At 49.2% G+C, this 17396-nt stretch overlaps 1 protein-coding gene across 1 annotated transcript in view; it reads left to right on the forward strand.

Moving 5' to 3' along the window:
- Nucleotides 1-17396, forward strand: part of RERE (arginine-glutamic acid dipeptide repeats) — a 323357-nt gene that overhangs the window by 146158 nt on the left and 159803 nt on the right. Inside the window, 2 exon segments of the mRNA XM_060259535.1 lie at nucleotides 174-298; nucleotides 1233-1332. Of these exon segments, the coding sequence (XP_060115518.1) occupies nucleotides 174-298; nucleotides 1233-1332 (225 nt within the window).

Consider the following 17396-nt stretch of genomic DNA (forward strand, 5'->3'; position numbering starts at 1 on the left):
TTGGACGTTTGGAGGCAGTTTTTCCTCACCCCAGGCGAGTGGGGAAGCGGCTTTGATGTACCCAGCTCACTTCTGTTAACTTTAACGTATGAGAGAGTGCCCATGGAGTCCAGAGTCACGGCTTGTTTCTTAACACAGATCCTCTCCTTTCGTCCTCTTTGAATCTCTTCCAGGCGAAGCTTCCAGAACTGCAACCCTTCCCTTCAGGAGAGAGCGACTCTGTGACGCAGCATGAAGAGCTGGTCTGGATGCCCGGGGTCAACGACTGCGATCTGCTCATGTACCTGAGGGCAGCACGGTAACGTCAAGCCAAAGTGTTTTCCTGGTGCTTTGTTGGTGCCAAACTCTATGGACAGAAATAGTTTGATACTTCCTGTATGGGTTAAAAGATTGCACAGATTTACTCTATCTATGTATAATGATGATTGTTATTACAGTATGGCTTTGTGTGTAGGATAACGGGGGCTGAAAGAGCTTTTGAGAGCTGTGACTGACCCAAGCTCACCCAGCTGGTTTCACGTGGAGGAGAGCAGAATCAAACCCAGTTCTCCTGGATTAGAGTCCACCACCACTCTTAGCCACTACACCATGCTGCCTCTTGTCTGCCAGTTTGGTGTAGTGGTTAAGGGCCCGGGCTCTTATCTGGGAGAACTGGGTTTGATTCCCCACTCCTCCACTTGCAGCTGCTGGAATGGCCTCGGGTCAGCCATAGCTCTGGCAGAGGTTGTCCTTCAAAGGGCAGCTTCTGTGAGCTCTCTCAGCCCCACCCACCTCACAGGGTGTCTGTTGTGGGGGAGGAAGATAAAAGGAGATTGTAAGCTGCTCTGAGACTCTGATTCAGAGAGGACAGTGGGGTATAAATCTACGGTCGTCGTCTCCTCCTCCTCCTTCGCTTGGCCTGAATAGCCCAGGCTAGTCCATCTCAGAAGCTAAGCAGGGTCAGCCCTGGTTAGTACTTGGATGGGAGACCACCCAGAAAGTCCACCGTGCAGAGGCAGGCAGAGGCAAACCACCTCTGCTCTCATCTCTTGCCTGGAACACCCCTTGGATGTGGTCTCTGTGAGTCGGTTGTGCCTTGGTGGCAAGCCCCATTCCCTTATTTCGTTTCTTGTGAGGCTTGGCTGGTCTAGGCTTGGGGCTGTGTATATGGGCGGTGGGGGAGTGGAGAGAGGGAGGAGTCAAAATAATACGATAAAAATCTAGACCCGTGACTTTCCCTTTCCTTTTTGAAGGAGCATGGCAGCGTTTGCAGGGATGTGCGATGGAGGATCCACGGAAGACGGCTGTGTGGCAGCTTCCCGCGACGACACTACCCTCAATGCCCTCAACACAGTAAGTCTCTGGGCGTGGGGGAGGGGGCCCTGGCTTCCTCGGCCTGGGGGTGCCCGCCAGTAGAAGACAGTGAGAAACAGGAATGTCTTCCAGGATGTTTCTTCCCAATTCTGGGCACCTGAGGCTGCCTCATGCAGAGTCAGACAAAAAGAAACAAGAAGAGAAATCCCATGAACAGTAGGCAAACCAAAAACCTCCGAAGGTATATGTGATCCAGATTACTAGGCTGTAATGTCCATATCGTATATCGAATTCTTTAATAAACCAGACGCCTCGTAGAGATGCCTCACACAGGTACGGTTCACCGTAGAACAAATATATCTTCAAATCCCCAAAATTGTAGATTGCGACAGGATTGCTAACCTGTAATTCCTGTTTCGTACATCCGTTTCTTCAGGCTTGAGATTTACTGAGAAACCCAGAAATTAATCTGGTGCTCAATTCTATTTCGTTTCCGAGGTACCAGAAGGTCTCCACAATTCTATAGCTAGCAAAAAGCTCAGTCAGGCTTACGGCGTGATCATGCAGAGTCAGGGCATGGGTGCATCCCAATTCCAGAGGCCCAGCAAGCTGAGATTCCCGAACCTGGAATCCAGGATTTGGGTCATGCAGAGCTGGACAGCCATGTGTATGTATGTGGGTGTAGTGGACAGAGTGGCAGAGTAGGACTCTGGGCGACCCAGCTTCAAATCCTCAATTCTGCTCGGGAAGCCTGTTGGGTGACCTTAGGCCTGTCACGAGCTCTCAGCCTGGCCTTACCTCACCGGGCTGTTGTTGTGAGAAAACTGAGGAGGGAGATGTGGTTCCTGGCCAGACTGGGAAGAAAAGTGGGGATATAATAAACAAGTGCAATGCAAGCACACTTATTTATATCCCGCCTTATTTCTGCCTCGCTCAAAGCATTGTTTTTGTCTCGTCTGCTGCTGCCTGCTTGGCCAGCAGCGGTTCTGCAAGGCCTGGGGCGGAGAGGAGTCTTTCTATCTGTGCGGCGCAGTGGCTCCAGCATCAGGCTTGGGTGGGACCCGGTTCTTAAATCCCCGCTTAGCCGGAAGCCACTGGGTGGTCCAGTCCCTTCCTTGCCACCTGCCTGGCCTCCAGGGTGGTTGTGCGGGTAAAGGGTGGAAGGAGAGACCTGCCTCTGCTGTGTGGAGCACCTTGAAAGAGGGGGGAGCTTGGGGAGATGCAAAGAGCTTTTTGAAGTGGTGCAGCCGGAATCCCCGGGCTGAGGTCTCGGCTTGAAAGCCAAAACTGCACATCTCCCTCTGTGTCACTGCAGCTCTCCCTTCTCCCTCCGTGTCACTGTGCGTCCTTTGAGGTGGGCTGCCAGCTGGCTCTCTGGAGCACTTGTGAGTTGGCCCTTCCCCACTCCCCCCGCCTCCCGTGGCTTCCCACTTCTTTGGATTCCTCCACTAAAGCTTCTAATCGCCCGAGAGCTCTGGGAATTCTCCGCAGCTCACCTAAAGCTCAATGGGGATGGATATAATTCGTGCATCAGCTCCTCCTCCTCGCCTCTTTAATTGCTCTGGTAATCCCTTTGTGGTCTGGAAGGCTGGTGCCGCTGTCGCAGGAAGTTTGTGCCTGCAAAACTGGCAAGGACATGCTTGGCATTTTTCACGCTCTGGTTGTGTAACGCACATGAGCTCGTATGGATTGGGTCTCCGCTAGTGCCAAAGAGTTCCAGGAAAGCTAGAGGGACCAACGCTGGCATCTTTCAGTTATGTAAGGCACTCCCTTCCCTCAGTTAATCTAGCCCGCCTGATGCTCTACTTAGCTTTTTTGTAGCACTCGAGAGGCTTCAGAGCATTCCCATGCGTTGCCTCGGTATGATGATGATATTGGATAAATCCCGCCCTCCAATCTGAATCTCAGAGTGGCTCACAATCTCGTATATCTTCTCTGCCCACAACAGGCACCTGTGAGGTGGGTGTGGCTGAGAGGGCTCTCACAGCAGCTGCCCTTTCAAGGACAACCTCTGCCAGAGCTATGGCTGACCCAAGGCCATGCCAGCAGATGCAAGTGAGGAGTGGGGAATCAAACCCGGTTCTCCCAGATAGAGTCTGCACACTTGACCACTAAGAACATAAGAACATAAAAGAAGCCATGTTGGATCGGGCCAATGGCCCATCCAGTCCAACACTGTGTGTCACACAGTGCCAATATATATATACACACACTGTGGCTAATAGCCACTGATGGACCTCTGCTCCATATTTTTATCCAATCCCCCCTTGAAGCCGCCACCACCTCCTGTGGCAGTGAATTTCCACATGTTAATCACCCTTTGGGTGAAGAAGTACCGTATTTTTCGGACGATTAGACGCACCAGACCATAAGACGCACCTTCATCTACGTGCGCAAATGGCCATCATCGGTGATGCGGGCGCCATTGCAGCCTTCGGGCCGCCTCGGCCGGGGGCCGCACGCAGGCGCGGGAGAAGCATGCTGGCGCCTGCGGAAGTGCAGGATTTGCGGTGAGGGCGATCTCGCCGCTTGTCTCCCAGCCAGGCATGCAAGCGCGGGGCAAGCACGCCTGGCTGGGAAGACAAGCGGCAAGATCGCTCCCTGCCAAAGTTTTGGGTTGGCAATGGGGGCGGAGGGAGCGATCTCGCCGCTTGTCTTCCAGCCAGGCACGCAAGCGCGGGCAAGCACGCCTGGCTGGGAGACAAGCGGCGAGATCGCTCCCTGCAAAGTGCTGGGTTGGCGATGGGGGCGGAGGGAGCGATCTCACTGCTTGTCTCCCGGGGGCTGCAGGCCCCTCCCCCCCTCATCTTTTAGTATTCGGACCATAAGACGCACGCACTTTTCCCCCCACTTTTTTTTGGGGGGGGGGGGGAGTGCGTCTTATGGTCCGAAAATACGGTACTTCCTTTATCCGTTTTAACCTGACTGCTCAGCAATTTCATTGAATGCCCACAAGTTCTTGTATTGTGAGAAAGGGAGAAAAAGACTTCTTTCTCCACTTTCTCCATCCCATGCATAATCTTGTAAACCTCTATCGTGTCACCCCGCAGTCGACGTTGCTCCAAGCTAAAAAAGCCCCAACCAAGCCCTTTAACCTTTCTTCCTAGGGAAAGTGTTCAAACTTTAATCATTCTAGTTGCCCTTTTCTGCACTTTTTCCACTACACCAAACTGGTAGGGCCCTTTGACAGCCCTATCAGGTAGGCTGAGCGCCATTTCTCCAAAGGCAGCCTGGGCTGAGGTGCACCCAGCTTCACTAAGGCCGCATAGTGAGCTCGCAGTAGAAGAGGTGAGATTCCATCTCTTCCCTCTACACCAGCTTTTGATTATGTCCATGTTGTATGTATTTTTCTCATCCAGATGAGCCACAGAAAAACTGCTGTTTCCTCACAGATGTGAGAGAAGCAGGGTAGGGGGCAGGCTTTGCCGGGGGCGGCGGCCTTTTTACAGCACGTCCCTGAATTCTTCCAGTTTTGCTTGCGGCTGCAGAACTTCTACTTCTGTGCATGGTGGCCGAGTCTTGAACCCGTTTTGCAGTCTCCATCCACTCTTCCTTTGCCAAAGTAGCTACGTGAAAGGGATGCATGCCTGGGCACAGGTCTCTCACGAGTCCCGCGGTTCGGCCCGGAATCAGAGGATTATAGGGCAGGGCTGGTGCTGAACGTGCGTTTTAAACCTACAGAGTCGCCTTACAAGGAAACCGTCTGTCTGGCGATACTTGGCCTGTCCGTTTCAGTGCCGTCTACTCGAGTCGGCAGTCCGCTCCCTCTTCAAGCTCTCGGGCAGAGAAGGGTCTCTCCCAGCACCTGTTAGCCGATGCTTGGTCTCTGCACGCGGGGGAATGAGACAGTAGAATGGGCTGCAGGGTGCAGGTGGGGAGTCACTTTTAAATGCTTTCTTTAAAAAAAAAACCTCCATTGGAAATCCATCGCAGTAGGGATTGTGGATGGGCTGGAGTCCTTTTTTCTCCGTTTGCGGAGCTGGGTTCTTTGACTGCAGTAAGTCTTTTTAAAACATGGGTAGTGTAAAAAAAAACCCCACCCCTTGTCTCATACAGTGCATTCTACCATCTGAGGCAGGGGTGTCAAACTCAATTGTTATGAGGGCCAGATCTGACATAAATGAGAACTCGTCGAGCCGGGCCGTGTGTGTACCTCTTTAAGATTAGGTAGCAGAGATATAAACTTTTTAAAGGACGACCAGACAAAACATGACTAAATTTTTTAAAAAAAAAAAAACGCTTACAATAAAACCTGCTTAAAACATTAGCACTTATTAGTCTTAAAGCTGCTTTCTTTGTATTTCTCCCATGGAAACCAGGAAACTGGGTAAAGGAAGCTCTGGCTCTTTCCCTCCTCCCCAGGGGACCAGGATGGGGAGGAGCCTCAGTAAATGGAGAAAATAGAGGCTATGCTCTGTAGCTCCTGTGCAATTGAGCAAGCCTTGCAAAGCAAGCTGAGAAGCAGAAGGAAGCAAGAGAGAGGGAGAAGGAAGCAGACAAGAGCCAGTTGCTTGGGGGCCTTATAGGAGCCTTCCGGGGGCCTGATAGAAGCCCTCGGGCCGCATGTTTGACACCCCTGATCTCAGGAACGTACCACCTCATTTTGCTTCATGTGTAGACCAGGCTGTGGATCCTCTAACTGGAGATTCCAAGGTCTGACCCTTTGAACCATGTGCTCTTCTACTGAACTCCCCCCCCTCGCCTGGAAGGGTTTACCCTTTCTTTCTTTTAGTGCTTAGAGGAAGGGAATCATGCCTTCCTGGTATGCTAAGAAGTGTGTGCGTCTGTGTTTAGAAGTAATAATATGGAGCCCAAAAGATTAATGGCAAAAAATTGATAGGCTATATGATTTCTTATTATGGAAATGCAATAAACTTCAGAGCAGCACTTCACATAAATCTGTCTTGACAAGCTTCTTTGCTAGTGTTTTATTTATGTAATTAACAGGGTGCCGTAACCCTCACTGTGATTTATTGTTAATTACACCCAATAGAAATGAAGAGCGGGAAGACTCTCTCTCTCTTTTTTTTTTTTTTTGCTGCGCAGTATTGCATTATCTAGTCCAACAACTCCTTCCAGGGATTATTTGCTTAATAGCATGGGTAAATTTCAGCGTTTTCATATCTGGCAGGGTGGGTGGGTGGTTTATTCTTTTTTTCATAGTAGGTTTTCCAGTCGCCTTGTAACGTTTTTCCTTCGGCAAATCAAATGGGACAGAAAATGTTCTTTGCAAACCATTCATCTCTTGTAACACGTGCGGTGCAGGGTTTGTTTGAGCAGGTGACAAGCTGGCGTGTCTGTCGCGGTTTTTATCCTGCCCTTCCTCTGAGGGGCTGAAGGTGATGTGCTCATTTCTCCCTCCTTCCATGTTATCATCCCTGCAACTCTGTGAAGAGGGTTGTACTGAGAGAATGAGTATGGTTGACCCAGGATCACCGTAGGTGCGTTTGGTGGCCTGAGTCAGGATTACATAAGAACATAAGAGAAGCCATGTTGGATCAGGCCAACAGCCCATCCAGTCCAACACTCTGTGTCACACAGTGGCAAAAAATTTTATATATACACACACACTGTGGCTAATAGCCACTGATGGACCTGTGCTCCATATTTTTATCTAAACCCCTCTTGAAGGTGGCTATACTTGTGGCTGCCACCACCTCCTGTGGCAGTGAATTCCACATGTTAATCACCCTTTGGGTGAAGAAGTACTTCCTTTTATCCGTTTTATCCGTATTACAACTTGGGCCTTCTAAATATTAGACCACATTGGTTGTTAGCTCACTTGGGTAGCTTTAATTTATTGAAAACATTTATTATCCACCTTTCTAACGTGCTGAACTCAAGGTGTCTCTTACAATATTTTTTTTAAAAAAATGATTAGTAAAAAAACATTACAAAGTAAAGGTAAAGGTAGTCCCCTTTGCAAGCACCAGTTGTTTCTGACTCTGGGGTGATGTCGCATCACGACGTTTTCACAGCAGACTTTTTATGGGGTGATTTGCGATTGCCTTCCCCAGTCATCTACACTTTCCCCCAGTAAGCTGGGGACTCATTTTACCGACCTCGGAAGGATGGAAGATGGAGTCAACCATGAGCCGGCTACCTGAACTCAGCTTCTGTCGGGATCAAACTCAGGTCGTGAGCAGAGAGTTCGGATTGCAGTACAGTTTAAAACCTCCAATCAGGATTGCCAGTAAATAAAAATGACAATTTGTCTAATGCGCTCCTTAATAAAACCATCTTCATTTGCCTCCTGAAGATTGAATGTGAGGGGGCCAGGCTTACCTCCCTTGGGAGCTTGTTCTGAAATCATGGGGCTGCCACCCAAAAGGCCATGTCTACTGTACCAGCCAGATGAACTTCTCTGATTGGTGGACAGTTAGGAGAGCCCGTCCCTTTGATTTTTATTTGAGACAGGACCATATGGTAGAAGATAGTCCTTCAGATACCCTGACTTTAAAGGACAAAACCATCTCACCATGAGGGAGACTAAAAGCCATATCTCCATAGTGCAGAGGAGGGGAAAACCATGTAGCCTGCCCTTAGCAGAAGGTCTGGATAAAAAAATAAAAGGATGGATAGGTAAAATAACCATAGCCCAATGAACTATGGAGGACTGGCTGCTCAGTCTTTAAGCAGAATTGGGAAGGGATGCATGCAGCCTTGGCCTCTGTGCTTGGCAGGCAGCCTGAAGTGTTTGGTTTACCTGGAAGCAGGGCTTTTTTTGTAGCAGGAACTCCTTTGCATATTAGGCCACACACCCATAATGTAGCTAATTTGTCTTAAGAGCTTACAGTAGGCCCTGTAAAAAGAGCCCTGTAAGCTCTTGAAGGATTGGCTGCATTGGGGGGGGGGGGGGGGCGTGGTGTAGCCTAATATGCAGAGAAGCCAGTTTGGTGTAAGTGGTTAAGTGCACGGACTCTTATCTGGGAGAACCGGGTTTGATTCCCCACTCCTCCACTTGCAGCTGCTGGAATGGCCTTGGGCAGCCATAGCTCTTGCAGGAGTTGTCCTTGAAAGGGCTGCTGCTGTGAAAGCCCTCTCAGCCCCACCTGTTTGTTGTGTGTGGGGAGGAAGGTAAAGGAGATTGTGACCGCTCTGAGATTCAGAGTATAGGGTGGGATATAAATCCGATATCTTATCTTCTTCCTGCTACAAAAAAAGCCGTGGCTGGCAGCAATTAGCAGGAGCCCCAAATGGTCTCCTAGTCCCCACCTTTAATCATCAGGCATCATTCTGCTTTGTTTCGGATCCTACCTCCAGCAAGCAGTCGCACGGGTCCCCCAAGTCGGGGATGTCCCAGTTGTGGGGTGGGATTCAGCCAGCCTCAGCTCCTGCTCAGCCCTGCCAAAAATTTCCTTTTGGGGTAGAGAAGAGCTTTGCCGGATCTCCTTTTCCTGTTCCTACTTGCAGTGTTGGTTGTTTCTAAAGTTCCCCTAAGGACAGTTCCTGGCGCCTGCTGGTGCACGTGTTCCTGCCTCGTTCTTTTTAGAAGCGAGAACAGAGAGAAGAAAACACGAAGGCTTGCCTTCAAAGACTGCTGGAGACAGAACTGACACGGAGTCTGGCTTTATTAACTCGCAGATCGGCAGGCATAAAAGGACAGATTAACGAGAACAGCAAAAAACGTCCGGGTGTCTTTAGTAAGAGCAGGGATTTTTTGAAAAATTACCCTTCAGCATTCTGAGGGCTCATCTCGAGCGCACATGAATTCATTCCTCCATAACAGAAGTCTAAACCTCAAACAAGCCGTTCCTTCCTGCCATAGTAAGATGAGTCCCCTTCTCCTTAATATCTGGGAGCCTTGTGAAGCATTTCCTTAATTAAAATCCAAGGGTGGAAAGTTCTCATTTTGCAGTTGCGTCTCAGTGTAATTTTACTTAAAGCATTTTAATTTGTTTGTGCTTTAGGTGCCCTCTCCTTGACTTTCCCATTCAGTAAATGTGATTTGAAAAGCAACACACACTGGTTTTGCACGCCTTTTGTACAAGATCGTGAAAGCTGGGAGCAGTGTTCCCTCTAAGCTGAGTTAGCGTGAGCTGGCTTGCAGATTTTTAGCCTCCAGCTCACAGGTTTTTGTCTTAGCTCAGGAAGGATGACCCCAGAGCACACTAATTTATGCAGTAGCTCACAGCTTTCATGCCAGTAGCTCACAAAGTAGAATTTTTGCTCACAAGATTCTGCAGCTTAGAGGGAACGTTGGTTGGGAGTAATTACAAGCTCTCCTTTTGTCAGCAATGTGGCATATCGGCAGGTTGAATGGTCTCCCAGGTTCCCCCCTGAAACCATAACAACAGGTTGAACAATGAGGTTCTCTTCAGCTGGATTTAAGTGCATTGACACAGCAGGCTAAGGAACCAGCTGCGGTTCTCCATTTTATTTTTACAACAGCTTTATTGCAAGGTAGGCTAGGCTGAGAGGGGGGCGACTGGCCACAAAACACTTGCTGAGAGGGGATTTGAGTCTCCGTCTATACGGTCCCATTCAAGCATTCTGGCTGCTATGAACGCCACCCCTTTCTGCAAGAAGGCTTCCGGAAGGCTTCTTCTCTCCTTCCTGGAGGTTTTTAAACAGACAGTAATGCGGATTCTGTGAATTTAGGGGGGAGGTGTTTGTGAATTTCCTGCATTGTGCAGGGGGTTGGACTAGATGACCCTGGAGGTCCCTTCCAGCTTTATGATTCTGCGTACCTGCAGCCACCTTGTCAGTCTGCTGGGTTGCCCCCACCCCGATTGGAGAACCACACGCATCCTGTTGTGTTCTTCCAAATCTCTGACTGCACCGTCATTCTGAGAGCTGAGGGCAGAGCAAACTGCAGGCACAAGATCCATTCGGAACCTGCCTTTCCACTGGCCAGTGAGGGGCTGGGAGGAAGCTCGGCTTGGAGGACCGCACCTCCTTTGCCTCAGAACCTGACCAGATGATCATGTCCAATTGGCTTTTGAAGATCTTCTTGTGGCCCTTTGACTCCCCAGAACAGCTGCTTTGGAAAGAGGTTTTTTAGGTGGATTATCATATACTGCTGTATGACTTTTTAAGCTGTGCTGTGTTTAACCTCCTGTGTTTCTAGCGGCCAAGTGTCCCCCAGTGCAGTCCGAAAAAGTCTGCAAGGCCACAAGAAGAAGACTGCAGATTTACACCCCGCCTTTCTCTCTGAATCAGAGACTCAGAGCGGCTCACGATCTCCTTTATTTTCCTTCCCCACAACAGACACCCTGTGTGATGGGTGGGGCTGAGAGGGCTCTCACAGCAGCTGCCCTTTCAAGGACAACTCTTGTGAGAGCTATGGCTGACTGAAGGCCATTCCAGCAGCTGCAAGTGGAGGAGTGGGGAATCGAACCCGGTTGTCCCAGATAAGAGCCTGCAGACTTAACCACTTTGGCCTCTGAAGAAGGCAGCGTATCAGCTTCTCTTCTCTTCTCTTCTCTTCTCTTCTCTTCTCTCTCTTCTCTTCTCTTCTCTTCTCTTCTCTTCTCTTCTCTTCTCTTCTTCTCTTCTCTTCTCTTCTCTTCTCTTCTCTTCTCTTCTCTTCTCTTCTCTTCTCTTCTCTTCTCTTCTCTTCTCTTCTCTTCTCTTCTCTTCTCTTCTCTCTCTTCTCTTCTCTTTTCTAATGGCTGTCTGTGTGTGCATAGCTCCAAGCTTGCCTGTAGGGCTGGTTGAAGCAGCAGCATTCTGCCCTAGGAGGTTAGGTTGGGGTAAGGTGACAACAGGGCCCAACAAAATTCAGAGAATGTGAATTCTGGGAAGTGGGGAGGGGGGTGCTGCATAAAAGGGATTATCCCCACACAAAGAGCTTATTAATGCCCTAGTAGAGTATTCCAATGTACTTCTTTTAGGATAGTGAATCAGAATAATGCTTTTGTATTGACATACTCAAACAAGAGATATTGGCTGTTTATCTCATTACATATATTAAACCCATCTTCCACTGTATTTTAATGTATTTTTTCCAATGGCAAACTAGAATGATGTATATATTTATGTTACATGTTACAAGGTAAATTAGTTGGACAGGAAAAACCTCTGGGAAAGAAATACCTTCTTTTTGACCCAGGTTTATTAGCAATAGAATAATTAGCAGGCGTTCTCACATTCTGACATGTTACCTTTTTTATGGCTTCCCACACTGATTCAACCCAGATCAAAGGTTTTCTGGATTTGTTAATTTTACTATTCTGCTGTTGCTTTTTAATTTTATACCACTTGGCATTCCAAACCCCACCAGCTACATGTGGCTCATTCTTCATTCCTTGTCTGATGAAGTGTGCTCAGAGCACATGAAAGCTTATGTTCTGAATAAAACTAAGTTGGTCTTAAAGGTGAAACTGACTCCTATTTTGTTCTAATGCCCTAGTAGTTTCTCTTTGGCATATGCAAACGCCTGAGCCAGAGATCTTTAGAAACCCTTTCCCACTGCGGGGTGCAGAACGGCTGTTCCAGATCTGCCAATCTGCAGAGAAGTTGCTGCATGGTAAATTTCAAAACACGACTGCCAGCTTTAGGGTGTGTGTGTTGTAAACTTCTCTGACCTTTTGGAGGGAAGAGTGGCATAAACATGTATGGAGAGATGTCGGGTCATTCGGAATTTTAATGACTGTAATTGGGGTCTCCTGCTGGCATTCCTTGTAGCCCCCTTGTTGGCCCAGGTAGTAGAAGAAGCGAGATAAAAAGGGCTGGGTGGAGACTTGTCTTAGCAGTAGTGTGTGCAAAAAGGATCTAGGGGTCTTAGTGGATCATACGCTGAACATGGCTCAACGGTGTGATGTGGTGGCTAAAAAGACAAATGCAATTTTGGGCTGTATCAACAGAAGTATGGTGTCCAGATAACATGAAGTGATGGTATCGCTTTGCTCTGGTAAGACCTCACCTGGAGTATTGTGTTCAGTTTTGGGCACCACATTTTAAGAAGGATATAGACAAGCTGGAACGGGTCCAGAGGAGGGCAACGAAGATGGTGAGGGGTCTGGAGACCAAGTCCTATGAGGAAAAATTGAAGGAACTGGGGATGTTTAGCCTGGAGAGGAGGCGGCTGAGAGGTGATAGGATCACCATCTTCAAGGACTTGAAGGGCTGTCATATAGAGGATGGTGTGGAATTGTTTTCTGTGGCCGCAGAAGGTAGGACCAGAACCAGTGGGTTGAAATTAAATCAAAAGAGTTTCCGGCTCAACATTAAAAAGAACTTCCTGACCCATTAGAGCAGTTCCTCAGTGGAACAGGCTTCCTCGGGAGGTGGTGGGCTCTCCTTCCTTGGAGGTTTTTAAACAGAGGCTAGATGGCCATCTGAGAGCAATGAATTTAGGGGGAGGTATTTGTGTGTTTCCTGCATTGTGCAGGGGGTTGGACTAGATGACCCTGGAGGCCCCTTCCAACTCTATGATTCTAGGATGACGAAAGGTTTTCCCTCATCCACACTGATACATTTCTACCAGCTCTCAGTCCTCTTGGAACCAGAACTGGAGTGAGGTCCTCTCGCTTGACAGGCCGTGTCACAGTGTGGTACATAAACACGTACCCAGTGTGGTATATAAACCTCTACGCATGCATGGCCCTAACCTGGCTGGCCCAATCTTGTCATATCTGGGAAGCTAAGGAGGGTCGGCCCTGGTCTGTATTTGGCTGGGAGACCTCCAGGGAAATCGGGGGTTGCTCGCCAGTGGCAGGCAATGGCCAACCACCTCTGAATGGCTCTTGCCTTGAAAACCTTAATGGGTTTGCCATAAGCCAGGTACAACTTGACGTCACTTCCATCACTTGCCCTGACCTGGCTGGCCCAATCTTGTCTGCTCTGGAAAACTAGACAAGTTTGGCCCTGGTCTACATTTGGAAGGGAGCTTTTTTTCACTTGGAGCATGAAAGTATTTTTGGAAGGGCCCCCAAGGGCTGTGTGACCCTGGTTCAGTGGGTACAGTGGAGTGGCGGCATCTGACAGATGCACTGTGAATCGCTGTGTTCTCTACTCAGATGAACCTTTGGGCCTGTCACCCTAAAGAGATGGTTCAGAAGCTCTCTCGTCACATTTCCTTGACTCAGACTGGTTGTCTGATCACATCACATCCATCTTTCACTTTGAACCAGGGGTGGCCAAACTGCAGCTTGGGAGCCACATGTGGCTCTTTAACACATATTGTGTGGCTCTGGAAGCCCCACTGTCCTGTCGGCTGGCTTGGAGAAGGCATTCCTCTCTTCAAATCACAAAGAGCGCCAGTTTGGTGTAGTGGTTATGTGCGCAGACTCTTGTCTGGGAGAGCCGGGTTTGATTCCCCACTCCTCCACTTGCACCTGCTGGAATAGCCTTGGGTTAGCCATAGCTCTCATAGAGCTCTCTCAGCCCCACCACCTCACAGGGTGTCTGTTGTGGGGGAAGAAGATAAAAGGAGATTGTAAGCCGCTCTGATTCAGAGAGGGCGGGGTATAAATCTGCAGTCTTCTTTTTTTTCCAGCTGGCAGCTTGGAGAATGCATTTAAAGTTAAAGCTGCTTTCTTTCCGCCTCTCCCTCCCTCCATCTATTTGCCTGCCTCCCTGCCTTCCTTGCGGCTCTCAAACATCTGGTGTTTATTCTGTGTGGCTCTTACGTTACGCAAGTTTTGGCCACCCCTGCTTTAAACCGTAATCATCTTGCGAGCGTGGCTATAGAGGGAGCCACCAGCCCTGCTCTGGAGAACGGACACCTGGCTTCTTCTGTTGCGGCTTTCTACAGAAGGCCTTAACGTTTGCCTCGCAGCCCTTTTATGCCCTAATATGGTAGCCGTACATACTTCTCCCTCCCTCCCCCCCACCTTACAAAGAGCCCGGCGTTCTGAAATCCAGCTGTGTTCTTAATGGACTCCAATTATTTAATATTGTAGCATGAATCCAGCCCCTGATGCCGGCAACGGCTTTCAGGCCAGGGCTCGTAATGACTGTAATTGCCAAAGAGTGCCTTGCCAAAGCAGGAGCTGCCAGATGCGATGCCGCCGTGATGTAGGAAAGGTCACGGGGAAAGGGACATTTAAATTAAGTTATAAATTACAGCCGAAGAACAATATTTTGATGTGTGAGACCCGGGGATGTCAGAGCAGTGAGACGTAATTCATGGATTCATTACCGAACAGAGGTGCCTGACAGCTGAGCCGTGCCAAGAGGAGAATTTATTTGCGGCATCACGCAACCAGGGAACGGCAGTTCCGTGGCGGGGCGGGTGTCAAAATGCGGCTTCTCCCCCCCAACCTTGTGCTAATGTGGCAGAGTTTATGCTAATCGGGCCTGCCTGAAATCCGGGCAGTTTCGTGTCTGCTGCAATATAAACGAGGAACCTGGGCAGGAGTGAATTTTGAGTTTGCCTTGTGCTTTTGTCGCAGGGTGGGGGTGGGGAAAAAGCCAATGTTGTATGTTGGAAGAGTCATATTGAGGCTGTGTTCCTTTTACCCTGGGGATGTACAGAGGGGTGGTGTTTGCGAACACATATGAATGACCAAGGGGTATCTTGAAAGACTAGCTTTAAAACATAATGGCACAAGGGAGTGCCTCCTTCTAATAGTTTCCTGCCACTGAGAATTCCGATGGGCAAAAAAAAAAAAGCAGATTGGAAATTCTGATGGGCAGTGCTGACGATCTGGAAACAAGAACATCAGAAGAGCCCTACTGAGTCAGACCAAGTGGTCCATCTAATCCAGCCTCCTGTCTCGCACAGTGGCCAGCCAGTTCCTCTGGAGGGCCAACGGCAGGGCAGAGAGGCTGAGACCTTCATAAGAACATCAGAAGAGCCCGACTGGATCAGACCAAGTGGTCCATCTAATCCAACCTTCTGTCTCACACAGTGGCCAGCCAGTTCCTCTGGAGAGCCAACAAGAGGGCAGAGAGGCTGAGGCCTTCATAAGAACATCAGAAGAGCCCTACTGGTTCAGACCGTGGTCCATCTAATCCAGCCTCCTGTCTCACACAGTGGCCAGCCAATTCCAATGGAGGGCCAACAAGAGGGCAGAGAGGCTGAGGCCTTCATAAGAACATCAGAAGAGCCCTACTGGGTCATACCAAGTGGTCCATCTAATCCAGCCTCCTGTCTCACACAGTGGCCAGACAGTTCCTCTGGAGGGCCAACAACAGGACACAGAGGCTGAGGCCTACATAAGAGTATCAGAAGAGCCCTGCTGGATCAGACCACTGCATCTAGTCCAGCCTCCTGTCTCACACAGTGGCCAGCCAGTTCCTCTGGAGGGCCAACAAGAGGGTAGAGAGGCCGAGGCCTTCATAAGAACATCAGAAGAGCCCTACTGGATCACACCAAGTGGTCCATCTAATCCAGCCTCCTGTCTCACACAGTGGCCAGCCAGTTCCTCTGGAGACCCAACAACAGGGCTTAGAGGCTGAGGCCTTCCTGTGATGTTGCCTCCTGGCACTGGTATTCCAGAGGTTGACTGCCTCTGAATATGGAGATTCCAGAACCAACGGGTTGAAATTAAATCAAAAGAGTTTTTGGCTAAACTTCCCGACAGAGCAGTTCCTCAGTGGAACAGGCTTCCCTGGGAAGTGGTGGGCTCTCCTCCTTTGGTGGTTTTAAGCAGAGGCTAGATGACAGTTTGACAGCAATGCTGGTTCTGTGAACTTAGGGAGACCATGGGGAAGCAGACAGGAAGGGCTGCATCAGTGCTTGGTTCTCAGGGCCCTTTCTTGCATGCCTGGGGAAAGGCTGTTTGCCACTTCAGGGTCAGGCGGCAGTTTTTCCCCAGGCCAGTTTGGCCAGGGATCGTGGAAGTTTTTTGCCATCTTCTGGGCATGGAGCCTGCAGGGGTCGCTGGAGGTACGGGCGTGGGTGGAGGGAGGTGTTGGTGAATTTCCTGTATTGTGCAGGGGTTGGACTAGGTGATCCTTGGAGATCCCTTCCAACTCTGTGATTCTATGATTTCCTTTAGTCGCCATGGTTGCTAGCCTTTGATAGACCCATGGATCTGTCTAATTCCCTTTTAAACCTTTGATCTTGGGGCCATCACTGCATGGCCCCAGGATCTGGCAGTCATATGCCACATTTTAATCACTTCCTATGTAAATACGTGTTTCCTTTTGTCCATTCTGAAACTGCTGCCCATACCTAGGAGAGGACTGATACACTAAGCCAGGGGTGTCGAGCTCATTTGTTATGAGGGCCAGATCTGACATAAATGAGACCTTGTCGGGCCGGGCCGTATCAGGCTGGGTCTGTATGCACCTATTTAAGATTAGGTAGCAGAGAGATAAACTTTATAAAGGACACAGACAAACACAAAGATTTTAAAAACTTAAAACATTAGCACTCGCCAGTCTTAAAAGGTGCTTTCTTTGTATTTCTCCCATGGGATCCAGCGAACTGGGCTAAGGAAGTTCTGGCTCTTTCCTTCCCCAGGCAACCGGGGGGGGGAGCCTCAGCCAATAGAAGGAAGAGAGGCTTGGCTCAGTAGCTCTGCTGTGCGATTGAGAGAGCCTAATAAAGCAAGCTCTCTCTCCCCCTCCTTTGTCCCCAAGGGAGGAGCCTCAGCCAATGGAGAAAATGGAGGTTTTGCTCTGTAGCTCCTGAGCGATTGAGTGAACCTGGCAAAGCAAGCTGTGCTGCAGAGGGAAGCGAGAGAGCGAGAGAAAGAAGCAAACAAATAACAAGCACATGTTTATGAAAGGAGCTGTGGCTCAGTGACCGAGCATTTGCTTGGCATGTAGAAGGTCCTAGGTTCAGTCCCTCACATCTCTAGTTAAAAAGATCAGGTAGGTGGTGATGTGAAAGACTTCTGCCTGAGACCCCAGAGAGCCACTGCCAGTCTGAGTGGACAATACTGAACTCCATGGACCTTCCTTGAAGGTTTTTAAACAGAGGCTAGATGGCCATCTGACAGCAATGTAGATCTTGTGAATTTAGGAGGAGGTATTTCGTGAATTTCCTGTATTGTGCAGGGGGTTGGACTAGATGACCCTGGAGATCCCTTCCAACTCTATTATTCTATGATTCTATGACCAAGGGTCTGATTCCATATACGGCAGCATCATGTGCTCAAAGGGTTTGTGCAAAAATACAATCATCAATCTATAAATATATTTGCCACAGTAGTGGGGGAGGGGTGTTCCTTGAAACACGATCATGGAAACCAAAAATCTCTTTT

Source organism: Heteronotia binoei, chromosome 18 (assembly GCF_032191835.1).
Source record: "Heteronotia binoei isolate CCM8104 ecotype False Entrance Well chromosome 18, APGP_CSIRO_Hbin_v1, whole genome shotgun sequence".
Lineage (NCBI taxonomy): Eukaryota > Metazoa > Chordata > Lepidosauria > Squamata > Gekkonidae > Heteronotia > Heteronotia binoei.